We start from the raw sequence: 18,044 nt of genomic DNA on the forward strand, positions 1-18,044 counted from the left end.
AGAGATTCTCGACGCTGTTTCTTTAAATTAGCGTCTGTTTTAGAGCTCCCGAATCCTGAGTTATCGAAGGATCTAATCTTGTTTTATGTTTAATAATGAACCTAGATATTTATTAGTGAATGACTGATTGATGCAAGTTTTCGTAGTAACTCACGCACAGTTATTATAACTAATATAACTTGATAACAACATAAATTTTCCTTCGTGAAGGAACGCATTTATCGTTATTATTTCTATATAATTGTTTTGATTTCTCACGCATAAACGTTAAATTATATGTTACTTATATGTTACTGCCGAATTCGCACCGATTGATTACAAAGAATACTCTCTCTCTCTCTCTCTCTCTCTCGCATATATCCATACTGTATACACAAAGATCAAAACACTCGTACCGACTTCGTTAAAAGAGTTGCTCGCTCCAAATTAATAATTGTTCTCGCAGCAAGTTCTCGCGAACTCAACAAACACGTGGTCCCACAGCGCACAGGACTTCCTACAAAAATATTATACTCGTTTTATCTCTGAAATCTGAAATGAATTCTAGACGTCATATTGGCAAATATTCATTAGTAACATTTCTCCAAGGATTGATCTACCAAGTGGTAGTTCTTTTTCACTACGCGACGCGGCTCCAAACTGTTTATAGATCGTAGATCCATATTTTGTTAAATATTTCACATTTATAAATATTATTTATATTTAAATAAACAGGAATTACATTATCATCTGACGCCTCTGTTATTTTTCTTTTTTTTTCACATCAATCAAAGAAGAATCCACAAGAACCTGACAATCTATTGAAATATGAACTTCATTTGCTAGAAGATGAAAAAGTGATGCGCGAGATATCCAAAATGTTGGGATCCCTACCGAAATTGAAAATATCGGTATTGCACGACATAATACGAGTATGTTTCTTGATACATAAATGTTTCTCGATACTGCTTTTCTGTAAGTGTTTTCGATAAGTTTTTCTGTTGTCCTCGAGAATGTATTTAAAGACCAATAATTACAGTACAAAATATGTATTTTATTATAAAACAGCAGCAGTTTTTTAACCTGTTAACCGGGGAATTAGCTATTGCTCAACTCGTTTCAGAATGGGGACTTTTTCTTCGCAGCGATAGGTAATATCACACCTCAAATAATAAAGGAATATCGTTTTTACAATAAGAATTCACATGAACATGAAAATTCATGACGCATCGACAATATGATGGCATATATATAACCACTTTAAGATTTAATAGATAAGAACAACGTAGAACGTAATGCGTTCAATATATTACGATTAATTTCCATGACGAAAAATTTCGTCATGCCCATTGCAGTGGGCTTTTATGTATGACGAAATATTTCGTCATACCCAGTTAACAGGTTAAGAAGACTATTGAAATTTCAATAAAATTCACTGTTATTAATGAATAATGTTAAAACATAAGCGTTATAGAACGCGTATACACACATTTTATACTTGCTGGATCTCGTCGAAGTCTGCGTCCTCAGATAGAAAAAGCATTGTGTACAATATCTGTGGGGATTGTAAGAATTTTTAGGACTTTTCCCCAGTTTTCTATCCGCAAAGGAGAGAAAGAATAGAAGCGCAACGTGACACGACACAAAAAGATACGGCATCATTGCGGATTGGTTGAAAGAGCGGTTGCTTAGCAACACAACCAATGAGTTGCGGAAATGACGCAACGCGACTCGTGCTGACGGCGTTCATCTTTTCATTGACACGTTGCTAAGAAAACCGCTTTGCAATCAACTTGCAATGTTCCCTCACCTTTTTGTATTCTGCCTGACAACACTGCTCCCTGCTACTAATCTTTCCCTTTTTCCTTAGCGTTAGGCAGCGAATAATCAAGACAGAACAAATACTGAAAGTTCTTACGGTCCGTGAGCTTCGATCGTAAGTCTCTGGGTGCGGTAGCAAACTCTACATAAATGGAACGGTCCAATTATTAGTATATTATATTTCTAGAGAACTATCGATGCTTAAAATCGCCAACCGCGGTACCCTTTTACTGCTCTATTACTTGAAGTTCAGTTTGTTCGCAATTGCATGACGTAACGAGAGGGGAAGAGTGACGAGATTTTTACAGGGTCTTATTCGGGTCAATTTCATCTTCTAGCACATGTCACAGGTTCTGATAAATCTACATACAACGTCTTCTAACGAGGGCTAGCAATGTCTTTCTTTTATTCTTGCTATTGTTTTATTATCACCTAATTGTTGCGTTCCGTTTATATTGTTACGAATATGGATCGATATCTCCTGATATCGAGATATCGAGAGTTCCTTGTGACATCGTTGCTTGGTAAATATCTCCTGAGCAACGATGTAACAAGAACAAGTCAGAGTTGGGACAGACGTCGTGGTGAACGGTCGAAAAGATAAGTTTCCCTCTTTTCCCGAATAAAGCGTTTCTGTTGACATTATAGTCTCGACGTTATCATTTAGTATGCCGAGACCGCGCTCACGTAACAATATTATGATTTTCCTCTAACATCTGATTGATCTTGTGGCGGCTCAAAGTGGGAGCGCAGATCTCTTCTTGCGTCGCGCCCCGGGAATGAGATTGACTTCAGTCAGCTGGCTCGCATGTGCAGCAGCAGGAAAAATCGTCCGCGCGCAGCTATCTTTTTTCATTAATAACTCGTTAATAAAGCCGCCGATTGCATTTCGGGAAAGGAAAAGGTTATTTGAAATGGCCTCAGGAACCCCCCATTTCCCGGTGTTTCCATAATTACGGATCACCCTGTATAAGATGACTCTTCATCCCTAAACGGCAGTCTTAACTTGACCACCGAACTATACTGAACATTTGTAAAACTGTGAATATATTTGTGAGAAATTAAATCAGAGAGTTGGACTACGGGTCAACCTCCCCCTAAGTCTTCGCTGGGGTTCCGCAGAGTTCATTTTTGGGCCCGCTCCTGTGGAATGCTCAGTACGACGAACTACTACAGCTGCCCCGACCCAAGGGAGTACAGGTTTTAGGTATAGCCGATGATGTGGCACTAGTTGTCAGCGCCTGTGACAAAGAGGTGGCCCCTGGTCTGATCAGAAAGACTTACGCCAGAATAAACAAGTGGTTCGAAGAGAGTGCTGTCACGCTGTCCTCGAGCCGAAATCTTCGCGCGCGGCATGCCCCCACTGCGTTCGTTTCGGCGGGCTTTTTACCCCTGCGCGCTCGACTCCCGCGCACTCCCATCCGCACTCGCACCGTCGAACCACCAATCTGCAACCGGAAGACGGATCATCCGACGAATCAGCATCCAGCTAGAGGACCCCAATTTTCCTATTGGATAAGGAAGGAAAAAAAAGAAGGAACGCAGGAACAAAACTCGATTCCTCGGGAAAATACGCGGACTTTATTTTTTGGAGGCTTGGAGATAAAATCTTTATCCAGGAAATAAAATTTTGAAGACGATTTTTGTGTAACTAGTTAATTTTTACAAGCCCTACACAAGCAGAACACTTTTGTGCTCCACAGGCATCCGAACCAGCCAAACTTCTCTAAATCCCACCCAAAGTTACGCAACACAGAACACTTTTGTGTTCCACGGCCATCTGAACCAGCCAAACTTCCCTAAATCCCACCCAAAGCTACGCAACACTACTATACTGGTTCTCATGGTATTTGTTATTCGAATAAAGCGCTCTATCGTGGCAATGGGGATTATTAAGATGACGGCGATCTAGATTCCGGCGACATTACAACAGTAATGCCGTCAACTGTGTTATGATATTTTATGGTCAAGATTTAAGCGCCCACGTACGTTGTACCTATGAACCCGTTTGAATTTCTGACAGTTTGGCTTAGTTAAGAATTGTCAAGTTATACAGACAAAAGTGACTTTTAGTATTTTCATGATCGAACTCGGGAAGTAGTTTTTGTGTTGTGAGTTTTTGTTAGCTACTGTATGTATTTAAAGGTAATCTTCAAACTTTATTTCATTGCTATGTACATATGTATATTTAAATGCAGTTACTTAACTATACTTATTTATGAATACATTTACTTTTTATGTTTCAGAAATATGGAGAAATCTACTGATCCGTTTGCGTGGACTCATAAATTGGGATGTTCACCGACAATTTGTAATGATTCTGTAAAAAAACTGTTTGTATACATTTTTAATGTTGTTTATAAGTAGAATGTAGAAAAATTGAGCATTGCAGTTGTATTCATGCAAAAGTTTACATTTTTACAGATTATACGCAGGTACTGTTTCATTTCTATGGGATGATTTAGCTGATGTTATATTTACTGTTGATGAAGTAAAAACTGTACGTAAAAATGTATTATTACATCAGTTAAGAACAGGACAGACAAATAAAGTAGTTCAGTGCATGCAAAACCTTATACAGCTAAAATCCACAAAAAGTGATGTAACAAACCAAATATCTAAACTAGAAGAAGAATACAAACGATTAGATTTTGCAGTCAGACAAAAAGGTACGTGTAGATCTACAGACATATGTATGAAAAAATATGTATATTGTATATGATTGTTTCAGTACAAAAGTTAAGAGAAATTAGATCTGAGCATTCTAAAATAAGAATAAGAAAAAACTTAATTAAGATGAAATATGATCAAACTGTTACACAAATCGAAGATTGCAAGAAGATGAAATTAGTTTGTGAATATTTAATGCCAAGTACTTGTAAAGATTTAGATCCTAAACTGCTAACAGAAATGTTAAATTTAGTGTCAACTTTTTGGGATGGAGCAAATAAAAAACAAGTATGCATACAAATAAAATATGATTTGAATAAGAAAATATTGAAATTTACAATGAACTTTTAGATATGTGATACAATATCAAACAATTTTAAAATTGAAGTTTCTACACTATGGTGTCACTTGAATAACAATTTGACAGAAAGTGTGGATATGTTAATGAAAATGGTAACTACCAAACCTTTGGACATGGGAATACAAAATTTAAATATTGGCATTGCCAAAATATATGGGCAACAAGTTTCTATGGTTACAAAACGATTATGGTATAACACACAAGCAGATAATCATCAACAAAGTATTCTTGAACTCACAGAAAAAATTGAGGTATACCAAGATTATATTAAAGTTATGTCAAATTTTATGTCAGAAAAAACTGAGGTATGCTTTGTAAAGGGATTATCCATATAAGAAGAAACCTAATTGTATGAAATGAGTAGATATAACAATAAGACTTCTTAGACTCACTCTAAATTTTCTATTATGATACTGTCAGTTATGGTGATTATAGATTTTTTTTTGGCTGGTGCATATTAATCTGTGAATTATATTACATTATTTATAGCCACCATTTATCAATAAAAATTATATTATTATTGTAACCAATAGTTACATTAGTCTGAATATGCCATAAATAAAACAAAAACGTTAGTAATAGTATCAGTACATACTATACTGTTTTGTAGGTTCCGATTAAAATGGATAATCCCATACTTGTTTTCTATCCATAATTTTAGATATAAATATAAACTATTATTACTTTAGACAGGTTCAAACTATTCGCCAGATATAATCACATGGCTTGCATTAGCACTAGAAGTTTGCAAGTTGGAAATTGAACAAAAATATTTAAGTGATGAAGTTGTTAAAATTCGAGAAGACTTAAATGAGAATAGTACATTAGCATTTGAATTAGCTGAATTGATTTCAGAAATAGAAGATATCGATAAGAAAATAGTATGTTAACTTTTTGAAATCCTTGTGCTACTAATTATATTATACATTAATTACAAATCGATTGTAGATGACATATGCAGAGTGTATACAACAATCATTAAATCACTTGAAATCCTTGCCGGAGCATATTATGAAAATAAGAAATGAGATGAGTTTAATATTACAGAAAATATTAGCATTGAGAAACAATATTTATGACTACTCATGTTTGAAAAACAGTTTAAGAACTGAATTGGATATGTTTTATGACACTATGGATTGTAATGCTTTGAGGAAGATTAAAGTAAAAAACGATGTTGGAATTTACAGGTTCGATTACTAATATTTCATTATCATCTGTTATAAAAATGTACATATGACATGAAATTGTTAAATTTGATTTGTGTATTATTCGTTATTTTCAGACATAAAAATATGTGTATCACAGAAGCTTCTCTCTTGGTACCTAATAATCAAGCTACACATATTGTTCACTATTTTCCAATGATTCACACACCAATATATTCTTTACTAGAATGTTACAAAAATTTCATTTTAATATTGTTCCACAAAAGATTTAATTTTTGTCACATTGTAGAGAATTTTGATACTCTGCAAACAACTGTGTTAAAACACGAAGGATATGACTGTAATATACTGGAATTGTTAAATTTATCAAAAACTATAAATGTGAAGACGAAAGATAAGATTAACGAATTCAATAGAATACTAAACGATTGGTATGTAATTCCATGAGAATATTTTAAAAAAATGCAATTACTTACGAAAAAATCGTTTTTGTATATTTTATTAAACTGTACAATTTGTTCTACTTTGTATTATATGTGTAGGGTACATCATACTGTTGAAGAAGTAATGAATATTGTTGAGACTACTGTAGATGGTGCTACTTTTCCAGAATGGGTTGAGCGTTATAATTTATTGTTATATATAATTCAGAAGTCTAAGTAGTTTTTTATACAGTTTGTAATTTATTTTATACCTTGTATATTATTTATAATAAAGCATTTTTTAGTAATTAAAGCGAATCTCGATTATTTTCTCTATAACAGCTCGTTATTGTATCCTTTTTAGCTCGTCATACGTCAAGGATGAGTATTAATGTTTTTAGTTCTTTAAATTTTTGACTCGTATACACATATAACGTTCAGAATTTGAGTTTGTGGGACAATTACTTCCTTTGGTACAGAACTAGTTACCACTTTTCTTCAAACTCTTCTTGACAGTCACGACATGTATACTCTACTTCGAACCTCAACTGGCAGGGCCTGTCCAATTTTCAATTGACGTCGCACAACTGAAGTTCTAATGTCACTGGTTAGGAAGTCCCAGAGATGTGATCTTATAGCATAGTAACCATGTAACTCCTCGAATCTTCATGAATAAGATAACGTAGTAAAATAAATGAAAAAAGCCACACAGTACCCAAAAATATACTATTTTCATATAGACAATAATTTAATGATACAAAAATACTGGTTTTAATAATTCATCTTACGGTAAAATATCACAGATTGCATGTATGTCTTGCGTAGTAAGGTATTTTTTTTACATGAAATCACCGACGCAGTCAGTATTCCATTTCTTCATTTTTCAAAGTAATCGGTTATGATAACTCATTCTTAATCGATACATTTTAGTTACAATTTATTATTTTCGTTTAGATCTTAAACGACGAGTTTTCACTTCTATAGGTGTACTTGTTACTGTACACTGAAAAAAATAAAAAATATATTAATAATCTATGGAATTATTAAAATTATTTAATACAAATTTACCTCAACTGGTTCAATATCATGAAAAGATTCATCCTCTGCCACAAATAATTTCTTTTTACGGGTATTTTTTCTTTTCTCCGAAAAAGGCTCTGTAGGAGGTGGAAGTACAGTACGTTTACCAACCCGTCTAAAAATAAATAACAACATTCTCTAATACATATTTTCATTGCTCAAACGACCATGCAAAGGGCTCCTGATTATTTCATAATAAAACGAAGAATTTATTTATAATTATTTAACACTTTTGATCGACTCTGTCTAGAAGAACAGAAAAGCGATAGAAGATCTAAACCAGCTAGTAGTTATAAAATGAAAATTTAATGTAGGTATGTTTATAAAATAAATAAAATGGGTCTCAGAGATAAAAAAAAGAATGTTCCCTTCAGAACCTCTTCATTTAGTCTAATGTATACTATACCATTTATGTTCATACTTAGTCTCTGAAGAAGGTAGCTCGACTATGGATACATCGTCTGGTGTGGGAGAATATTTTTTCGGTGGTCGCCTTGTCCTAAGTTCTCTTGTTATCACTTCATCCTCTGACGCGTCTTCGTAACGGCCTTTCATTTTAACATGATGTACTGTTGCCTATAAAAGAAGTATCATTATGTACAACTTACTCGTAAGCATTCAATTTCATTAAACAATTTTTAATAAGGAAGTGTTACTTGTTTTTGTTTCTCTAAATCCTCTTGTTGATTCCTTACCAATGTCTCATATTTGGCAACCATCTCATTCCTATTTTTCATAAATGCTTCCATTTCCCGTTCCTTCTCAATCAAACTATTCTTTAGTTCTTCGTTCTTTTTCCGTAACTTGTCATTTTCTATTTGCCTCTCTTGAGTACTTTGTTGAAGAAGTTCTAAAATCTTGGCATTTTGTTCATATGTTTTAACACGTGACTTTAAGCTCTCAATATGTTCTTCACTTTGAGAAAGTTTATGTTTTGTTTCTGTCAATTCTTTTATTGTATTTTTCATCTCTACTTCCATAAGCTTCTCGTCGCTGTCAGCTACATCCGTTTTCTGAATTAGAAGTTTCATTTCTGGAATGGCAAATTTTCTTTTTCTTCACTACAGAGGTAACATTTATAATTACTTACTCAACTATAAATATATATATCTGACCTTGTTGAAGCGACAATATTTCGGCATCTTTCTTCTGTTCTATATCCTTTGCACTTTCCAAACGTTCCTCACATTCCAAGAGCTTATAATTATTTTCATCTAATAACTTTTGCAGATGTTCCTTCTCATCTTGACATATTTCCAACTTCTTATTTAAATCCTCTATTTGATGCTCAAGTTCTTTTACGGTTTGAAGTTTGAGCTCCAGTTCCATGATTTTCGCAACATGTACGTCCAAGCACTGCAATAATAATATAACGTGCCAGAATAAATTGCCATGTTTTAAGAAACCTAAACTACGTGAGCGACAAGACTTTTAAGGAATTAAAGAAGTTGAAATGGTTAAAATTTATGGTACTGTGCAATTGCAAGATTACGAAACTCTACGTACTTTCATACACTCGTTATAATTACTCTTAGTATGTAAAAGTTCTTTTTGAACTTCATTAATAAGTCTTTCATAATCCTCTATCTTTATATCTAGTTTGGCCTTAGATTGATCGCTATCTTCTAATAATTTTTGACTGTGTGTTTCATCAACCACACCTTGAGAAAGCTGCTTTGTCAAAAATTCAATCGAGTTTCGATATTCTTCTAAAACAAGCTTGTTTTTTATGTTTTCTTCCGACAGACTTTCCAGTTTCTGCGCCAACGATGATATTTCTTGCCGAGACTCAACTAACATCTTAAATATAATGGTTCTATCAGAAATGTGTCAGAAATTGATGTGTATATATTACTATGAATCTACGTACTTTACATTTTTTCCGTAGCCGGGATTTCGCATCATCGTATTTTACCATTAATTTCGATAATTCGTTCAGAGTAAGCTCGCATTCATCAAATTCGCCACCAAAGCTTGTTTGAGTATCTTCATCTTTTCTAATAGGCTGACATTCATTTTGAATTTTATATTCATTCACATAAATGATTTCTGCTGCTTCTTCGTCAATTTTCCGTTGAACGGGTTCTTCACTTCCAACTTTAGTTTTTATGTTATCCATTTGCAAATTACTTATTTGGTCAGATATAACTTTTAATTTCACTTTAGCATTATCCAGTTCGTCTCTCAAACTCTGTATCTCGGTCGTACTTTGAGATAATTTCTCTTTTAGTGTTGAATTCTCTACTTCTACAGCAAGTATCTTTTCTCTCATTTGAGCATCAATCTTTGCATATCCTATTCAATCGGCAAATAATTATATGATAAATACTGTCGTTAAATACCATAAATCAAAATCTTATACCTACCTATATTTGGATCGCTGTTATCAGTCTCAGTAGACTTATCTAACGATCCTACCTTGTAATCGGTAGAAATTTCCTTTTTAATCGCGATCCCTTGATATTCAACATCCTTTGGAAAATCATGAGATGTTTCTGGAACCTATTGTGACAATTAGCGATGTCAATTACGATTCATAAGATTATTTACGTATTCTACAAAATTAAGGTATAACATACATCATTGTTATATGATGAATCATGTATGGAACTTTTAAACGCAGCTGACTTTGTTAATACTTGCACATCGTGTAATAATTCTAATTTATCACATTCCAATTTATTTATTGTCTTCAGCATATTTTGTATTTTGCACTCGTAATCCAGCAATTTCTCATTTTGATCTTCTAATTTTTCATCTAGTACTTCTCTTTCTTTACTCTCCTTTGTGAGGCAAATATTAATATTTATAAGCTCGGCTTCTAAATCATTTATCGTCTCCTGTTTTTCTAATAACTCTTCTTCCTGTTCTTTAATAGTATACTCTTTCCCTCTTATTTCCGAAGTAATAGTAATATACTCTTCCTTTGCTTCATTTAAAAACACTTTCAATTTCTAAAACGATAGTAAAATATAAAATGGTGTATGTATTCACAATCATAGACAATATTAAATAATTATTAATAATTATGCATGCACCTTCACTTGATCCTCTTTACCAAACAATTGAGACTTTAATTCTTCTACATAATATTTTGTTTCTTCACTAGTGCAAACATCTTTCTGAACTGCACTCAATAAGGCTTTTGTATTGTCTAAATCTTTTTTTATTAGCTCTAGTTCGAAAGATAGCTTATTCTTTTCGATTGCCAAAGTCTGATTCGATTCTTTAAGTTGATCCACGCTACTTTTAAGTAACACAAGCTTTGACGTTAATTGTGAGTTTTGGATTTCTAAATCGTCATTGTTTTTTCTATCATCAACATTATCATCTAGAGTAGACGGACGTTTTCTTTTGTCGCAGCTAATTTCATTCAATTTTTGTTTATAAAAATCTTCAATTTGTTTCACGGACCATTGAAGAATATCTTCATGCTGTTCCTCTACATTATTTATATGATTCCTAGGTGACAATTGATGGTATAATTTTTAAAATATAATGATTATACTAATTAATTATATGATGAAATAAGACAAATTATTTTAATAAGAAATATTTAGTAACATACTTCCATTCAGATTCAAGATCTTTCATCATAGTCGTATAAGTATCCGCCATTTCTTGGCGAATCTCTAGATCGCGACTTAATGCAGTACTCTTCAGTAATCTTATTTCATCCTTTAGATTTTTATTTTCACAAAGCAATTCATTGTAATCTTCGACATGAAGATAATTAGTTATATAATGATTATCACCAGTATTAGGCCACACTGTTAAGATACATAGAAGTATAATTAACATAAATCAGTTTAAAACATATAAGCAATTTTAAGAAATACCTGTATCTTCACTTTCTAATTCTGTAGCATCCCAATCAGTAATTGTTTTTATACTTTCTCTAACTATTTGTGAAAATCTCGACTTTCTTTCATGTACTTCCTGTTTCTGTTCTAAAACTATCCTTTTTGCAATAGCAGCGAAATTCAAAACATTTTGTGTTTCTACATACAAATTTGGTAAAGGATTGATATTCACTATTAAAGCCATACGTTCTTTGCCAGAAAGAGCTGTCTGAAACAATCTTGTTAGTTTTGACTCCCTAAATGGACCAACATGTTCTGGTTTTTGTTTAGATAACTGCCCGTCATGAATTGTTTTTAAACATTTTCCTAATACTAACAGACTTGTATTAATATTTTGTGCTTCTTTCAATCTGTCCCCAATATTTAATGTTTTTTTCAATCGCTCTGAACCAGCCAAATCGCAGAAGGCGAAACTGTAATATTTATAAGAACAATTACATATATAGGAATTACTCTCGGCTAAACATTACAATTAATAAGAAATATTATTGCTTACGTGCTAACTTCAACAGCTTTTGGTTCATTTTCAACATAATACTTCAATAATTTGATAGTAAATATGCAATGTGACCTGGAACTTCGTGCATTTAGAGCTGTTGCAGCTACTTTTAAATTATATTGTCCAGCCATTAAAACCTGATAAGCCTCAGAGCCCGAACTAACGCATACTGTTTTGAGACCTTTGATAAAAGCTGTACCTTGTGTATCAGTTACTAATTTCAAAGGGGTTCTTCTTTTTTGTGTCTCATTCGACAAAAGATCATACACAATTTCATTATAAATTTCTGCAAAAGATACCCAAACTGAGTAATATGCACTAGTGCATTGACTGGATCTGATTGGTGATTCCTCTTGCAACAACTTTTGCATTTCCGTGTAAGCATTGATATAGTGATGTTTATCCATTGAAGCGAACGTTAATAATTTTGTTTTCATTTCTAATTCTTGAGCACGTTCAAGGGGACCCAAGGCAACAACATCACAATGATTCACTGGTTTGTAAGATGGAGACGATTTTGGAGTAATATTGGAGAAAACAAATTCTAAACATCTAGGTATAATACCAGGAGATGTAATACTCCCTTGTAGAGTAAATGATTTCCCTGAACTTGTAGTACCTATGAAAGTTATAATACTTGTGTAGTAATCAATAATAGAAGTGATCAAGATGTTGGTTTAATTAAATGAAGTATAAATAATATCTATAAGATATCTCATATCTTTACCATAAGTCATGATAGTTGAATTCTGTCCAGCTAAAAAATCGATCATGTACCGCTTAACAGCTTGTTCAAACAGCTCCAGTTGAGTAACCTCTGCTCCAAATGTTTGAGTAAATGTATATTTTCTATGTACAATATCACTGTTATTAGATCTCTTCAAGGAATAACTAGTATTATCCAAAGTAGGAAGTTTTGTCAGCAACGTAGTGGAATTCAGAATTTTATATGCCTCTTGTTGCTCCTGTGTTAATTTAATTTGTTTGGGAAATGGTTTGAGACGTAAGTAGACTTTAATAGCCTGAAAATTCTTTAATTCTGAGTTTGTCTCTTCTACAGAATTGCATTCTTCAATCTTATCAACAGATATCAAATTAATTTCTGTGTCTTTTGAAATATATGGTTTTTGACCATAAGCCGAGACACTTGGGTCTTTTCCGAATAAAAATGATGCTCCATCATGTGAATTTAGATTACACAATGGTCTAATGGAATCTAATGTATCATCCATCTACAAAAATTAAAAAAATATTAGTTACGTTCACTATACTATATTAATCTTATTATGGTCATTAATTAATATTGTAATGTAAATAATTCATTATAAATCAAAAAATTCAAAATTATTGATTTCCCATTAACTGACATTAGTATTTTATTATTGTTTGAATAAAATTAAATAAATTGTTTAAACAATTGAATGAATAATTACTATAATTACTTTAATTACAATAATTTCTTGCATTGACATTGATCGAATAAATCCTTCATGATTTTTTATTATTATTTCACTTTCGTAATCAATTAATGTTCCAACTGAGTACAAAAGTTTCTAAGTAAAAACAGCAATGCTAGTAATTAACCGTTTAATAGTATTCTGTATGTAATACTTACTCTAAAATATATACATACGTGTCCTTCGCTTTCAGAAAATTACAAAACGTTTATAAAATTATACAGAAACTCAAAGTAACCACTGATACACGTTCGTTTTTCGTTATACTTATTAATCGCATAAACGTTAACGTTTCGTTTCAAAATTTTCAATGTGTGTATACATGTGTAGCGGTAAGCTCGACGCGCCATCTAGCGTAACTAGGTTAAGTTAAATGTAATTACTGTTACGGTCTGAATTGTTTAGTGTAGGGAATTCGGTATGGTTCGGTTGCCCGTGGAGCGCTGAACCGCTCTGCTCGTGAAAGGTTGTAGAGAGATGTACAAACTCTGAATACTTTAAGCAAAAGTTACTTTATTTATAGAGCTCTAAGATGTACTTTCTTTGACTGTCGAATAAAGTCTGAGGTTTTCTGTGGAGATCTGCATTTTCTTCCAGCTTCTTTTCCTTCCCTCCTTCTTTAGCCAATAGGAAAATTAGCTGGGAGCTGGTGAATTTACTGGACGTTGATTTGTCGGCCGGTGCGTCTCCCGGTTACAGCTCGAAGATGGTTGGTGGTTCGAGAGTGCGCATGCGGGTGGGAGTGCGCGGGAGTCGAGCGCGTGGGAGTCGAGCGCGCAGGGGTGAAAAGCCCGCCGAAACGAACATTGTGGGGGTGTGCCGCGCGCGAAGATTTCGGTTCGAGGACTGAGTAAGAGAGAGAGAGGTCAGAGAAGGTTCCGAGAAGTCCTTGTCTAAAGATTTACGACGTCCTGTACTTGAGAGATCCGGGTTTGTTATTGTGACTCGTCTAGTTCACGTGAAATCGGAGAGGGTCTTACGAGAGGCTACGTGACTTTCTCTACATTCCTCGATTAGTCTCGCTAAATAAAGAAAAGGTTCGACGATAAATTTCGTGGGAACTCTCACATTATCTCCTTACATATTCTCAGTTATTCTACTCAGGCGATACAGTGTCTCTATATAAATATACGATATAAATCTGTATCTACATTCGAATTTCCCTCCTGTCGGCATCAACTAAGTTTATAATTTAAATAACCAGAGGCGCTTATTTATACCTATGGGCGCGTGATCACGCAACACGTGCGTTTCTGCTTCGTGGCGTTGCGCCGTCGTGAAGTGTGTGTATGTATGGTGTGACAACGCGTGATCTCCCTTCTCCAGCGCCGAAGATGCGTACGCGTCGATCCCCACTCGATAGCGATCGAAGGAGGTCGATGCGAGAGCAGAATTCGGCACTGTGCGTTTGGAAGTGTGAGAAATCGAATCTAGTAATCTTAAGCCGTGCGAAAAACGTTGTAATTAGTGGGTCAAACCGACCGGACGAGACAAGGCAAACCGACCTGTCCGTCTCCTAATCTGCAAGCGCTCCAAAACCGGGGAGTCGCGAACGCAAAACCGCGTCGCGGCACTGTACGTGCGTTGATTAAAAAGAAAGAATTCTCGCGTCCGCAACACAGTCAATTATTTAATTTATCTCATTAATTCATACCAGACCTTTTGTGAACATCTTTGCGTCATAGCGCGGAACACCGCGCTATATTGTAATCGACCTCGCCGTCGTTTCCGAGCAGAAGTTTGTAAACAACGTGCTCCTGCGGACGACCCGTACTTGGCGAGAAATCGACATTCCGCGCTCTTATAAAATTAAAATTAATCTCCACGTAATAATTTCTAATTAAAATTTATTAATCATCCCTCAGGCAGATCCTTACGTCCAGTGACACGAACTACACGCAAATCGCCGACGCTGACAGTAACCGGGCGTGTCGGTTAGCAGAATTTCCGCCTATTCCCCGCGTGTAAATCGGACCCGGTTACAAACCAAAAGAAGAAAAATCATGTAGTGCTTAAAACCTTATTCCTAGAGCTGAAAAACAACCTACCAACCCACACCCAAATATACAAATGTATACTGACGGCTCCAGTAGCCCAACTGGCTCTGGATATGCAGTTGTTAGTGGTCAAACGATCCAAAAAACCAAACTCCATCCAAAAGCACCAGCCCTCTTCTGTGAAATCAACGCAATAAAACATGCCTTGGAAAACATTTCCTCCCAGCAAGACAAGAACTTCGCCATTTTCTGCGATTCCTTGAACGCCATCACAGCTATCAAAAACCGCTGGTCCAACGACTCCATCATCCAAGAATGCTAAAAAGCATACAAAGGAGCAACCCTAAGAAACAACATGATAACAATAATCTGGGTCCCCTCCCACGTCGGGATTGCCGGAAACGAAACAGCTGACAAAGCGGCCAAAGAGGCAGCCAACTTATCATCCTCCAACATACCTAACAATAACCTACCACCCGAGACTCTAAATAATATTCTATAAACAACGATTGAAAACGAATGGAACAATGTATGGAAAAGTTCATCCTCCCCACGACTAAGAACACTAAAAGATAACTTCTTCAAAAAGAGCATATCTCACACACTCCCAAGACACGATCAAGTCGCGGTTTCAAGGATAATACTAGGACATACGAAACTTACCCACAAATACCTCCTCAACAAAGAAGAACCACCAATCTGTGGTACATGCAACACTCCTCTGACAGTAGAGCACATCATCCTACACTGCAAAATTTACCGATGGGAAAGACAACACTACAATATTAGACCTCCTTTAGAAAACACACTGAAGAACAAAGAAGCAATCGAGAAGTTACTGCATTTCCTGAAGCAGTCCCAACTGTATCACAAACTTTAACTCTGTCTTGAGTCGCTAATAACCCATAACCCATCTGGTGGTTGATGCGACTGTAAACGCAGAGAAAAGAAAAAATATAAATTTAAATTTTCATAAAAAAATGAAGAGCAAAATATAGAGGAATACTGACGAGGGAATTTTGCTCGTGAATCAAAGACTCAAAATTATTTGCAGAAATAAGGGATATGAAGAATAAAGGTTATTTAATATGAAAATCATGTTTTACAATAATTAGTTAGAGCCATTCTCAGCGACACTGCAATGCCGAGCTGACTCATGACAGAGGTGGAGCGAGCCCCGACCGCTCCGTCCGGTTCCAAAAATCAGGCTAATATTCCGACTACCCGATGGGTAGTGTATCAGATATTAGGCTGATAAGAACAGAAACTACACTTTGATCTTAGCCATAAGGCCGAGAAGCGATAACAACTACTCATTTATCAATCCTTATAACCTCACAAGCTGATAATTTCTGCAGCGAGAATGGTTTACGAGTCTTACATAGAAGACGTCGCGTAGCCATCTAGCTGTCGCTCGTAGAAGTTTTGAGCGTACCGGTTTAATTCGAATAAACATTACAGGTTACAGTCTGGAGTCGTAGAATAGAGGTCCCAAACAGAAATATCAATAGAACAGATGCTGTTTTAATTTTCTCTTTTGTTATGTACTGTGGCCCATAAAAGTGCCCGCACGTCTCGCAATATGCTTAAATGATTTTCAGATGACAGTGGGTCTAGACTACTAGTCAATGAATGAAATGCTTTTCTTTAATTCTGCTATTACTTGAAAGATCTAAAGAACCACAATTTGTTTCGCAGATTTTAACTACAAGACACAAAGTGAAAGAATTTTTTAAGCATGCCCTTTTTCGAGTTTAGTATAGATCGATATTGATGATGATAATGTTGGAACCTCCGACGAAACACGTACCGAAGCTCAATTATATTTTACAATCGGATTTATTTTAATACGTCTCTTGTTATAACGTCGGTTCCTAAGGCTAACTCGGAAATGCGAGTTAGAAAAACCACTTTATTAGTGAATGTTAAAAATTATTTTGAAAAAAAAATGAAATCAATTCGTTCGAACAACAGTTCGCAAATTCTAGCATATGCGACCCAGATGAGCCTCCGAGCGGGTGGTTTTACCGACGCTCGTACTCGTCACTTAAGCGCGTAATAAACTAAGAATATGTCCTCTACTCCTAATAAAAAAGGTCTCGCTAGAAAATGCTTATTAGCTTACCAGGTACCCGAATATCGTAAAGGCATTTCTGTACATCTATCCTTAATTGTAGGATTTGAGCCACGGAACCCTCCTGATATCACTAGTCTCAATACGTGTTATTATGGGGAACCCTTACCCTCACATTATAAACATGGATATTGGACTTTCCGAATGCTGTGCAAAGATGCACAAAATTGCATCTTTAACCTTCCAGTTTCTGTAGGTCACTAAAATTCAGCTCCGCGTACCGTTTTTTCGACAACCCATTGCCATATTGGGTCCGCCATTTTGTTTTTTAAACTTTCAGTTTCAGATTCGTAATCAGCGACCATGAAAACCTTACATACAAATTTTCGATTAAATCCGTCACAGTTTTATATTTTGACCATGATTTCGGGCTTTTCGACCACTGTGCGGCGTCAGGAACACAATACCTAACACAGAGAACCGTTGTGAAACGGAATTTCCATAACTGTGAACCGTGACCGGTATCATTGTATTACTACCTTTCGGCACTTGCCGCTTTCCACTGAATGACGAATTTTCGTCACGCGGCCGAGTATGTGTTAATAATATTTCTGATATTGTTAAATTAATACAAAATTCAGAGAATTCAGTC

At 35.0% G+C, this 18,044-nt stretch overlaps 2 protein-coding genes and 1 non-coding gene across 3 annotated transcripts; 1 reads left to right on the plus strand and 2 right to left on the minus strand.

The window, feature by feature from the left end:
* The first annotated feature begins 3,777 nt into the window (after positions 1 to 3,777).
* On the plus strand, positions 3,778 to 6,712 carry LOC144473327 (uncharacterized). Its single transcript, XM_078187113.1, has 9 exons — positions 3,778 to 3,945; positions 4,047 to 4,133; positions 4,225 to 4,469; positions 4,532 to 4,758; positions 4,822 to 5,082; positions 5,521 to 5,712; positions 5,780 to 6,021; positions 6,117 to 6,431; positions 6,543 to 6,712. The coding sequence occupies exons 2-9, from the start codon at positions 4,051 to 4,053 to the stop codon at positions 6,661 to 6,663; spliced, it is 1,686 nt and encodes a 561-aa protein (XP_078043239.1). The 5' UTR covers positions 3,778 to 3,945; positions 4,047 to 4,050; the 3' UTR covers positions 6,664 to 6,712.
* Positions 6,713 to 6,814: 102 nt separating this feature from the next.
* On the minus strand, positions 6,815 to 13,497 carry LOC144473326 (uncharacterized). Its single transcript, XM_078187112.1, has 15 exons — positions 13,480 to 13,497; positions 12,592 to 13,096; positions 11,862 to 12,483; positions 11,342 to 11,778; positions 11,071 to 11,272; positions 10,541 to 10,964; positions 10,082 to 10,456; positions 9,869 to 10,004; positions 9,373 to 9,797; positions 9,009 to 9,302; positions 8,618 to 8,858; positions 8,159 to 8,535; positions 7,924 to 8,078; positions 7,491 to 7,617; positions 6,815 to 7,425 (listed from the first exon to the last, which is right to left on the minus strand). Exons 2-15 carry the CDS (start codon positions 13,094 to 13,096, stop codon positions 7,363 to 7,365), a joined length of 4,383 nt encoding a protein of 1,460 aa, XP_078043238.1. The 5' UTR covers positions 13,480 to 13,497; the 3' UTR covers positions 6,815 to 7,362.
* Positions 13,498 to 16,429: 2,932 nt separating this feature from the next.
* Positions 16,430 to 16,622, minus strand: LOC144473919 (U2 spliceosomal RNA). Its single transcript, XR_013494664.1, has one exon. It is a non-coding gene; the product is annotated as a U2 spliceosomal RNA (small nuclear RNA).
* Positions 16,623 to 18,044: the final 1,422 nt, after the last annotated feature.

The sequence above is a fragment of the Augochlora pura genome, chromosome 7 (genome assembly GCF_028453695.1).
Source record: "Augochlora pura isolate Apur16 chromosome 7, APUR_v2.2.1, whole genome shotgun sequence".
Classification (NCBI taxonomy): domain Eukaryota; kingdom Metazoa; phylum Arthropoda; class Insecta; order Hymenoptera; family Halictidae; genus Augochlora; species Augochlora pura.

What these genes read in the sequence shown, in the direction of transcription:
- LOC144473327 (XM_078187113.1), top strand. Translation starts at nt 4,051, where the DNA reads ATGGAGAAATCTACTGATCCGTTTGCGTGGACTCATAAATTGGGATGT. An exon ending in AATGATTCTGTAAAAAAACT is followed by an intron (nt 4,134 to 4,224) that starts GTTTGTATACAT and finishes ACATTTTTACAG; the next exon opens with ATTATACGCAGGTACTGTTT. An exon ending in AACGATGTTGGAATTTACAG is followed by an intron (nt 6,022 to 6,116) that starts GTTCGATTACTA and finishes CGTTATTTTCAG; the next exon opens with ACATAAAAATATGTGTATCA.
- LOC144473326 (XM_078187112.1), bottom strand. Translation starts at nt 13,096, where the DNA reads ATGGATGATACATTAGATTCCATTAGACCATTGTGTAATCTAAATTCA. An exon ending in AATATTGTCGCTTCAACAAG is followed by an intron (nt 8,536 to 8,617) that starts GTCAGATATATA and finishes TTGCCATTCCAG; the next exon opens with AAATGAAACTTCTAATTCAG. An exon ending in CTACCTTCTTCAGAGACTAA is followed by an intron (nt 7,618 to 7,923) that starts GTATGAACATAA and finishes ATTTATTTTTAG; the next exon opens with ACGGGTTGGTAAACGTACTG.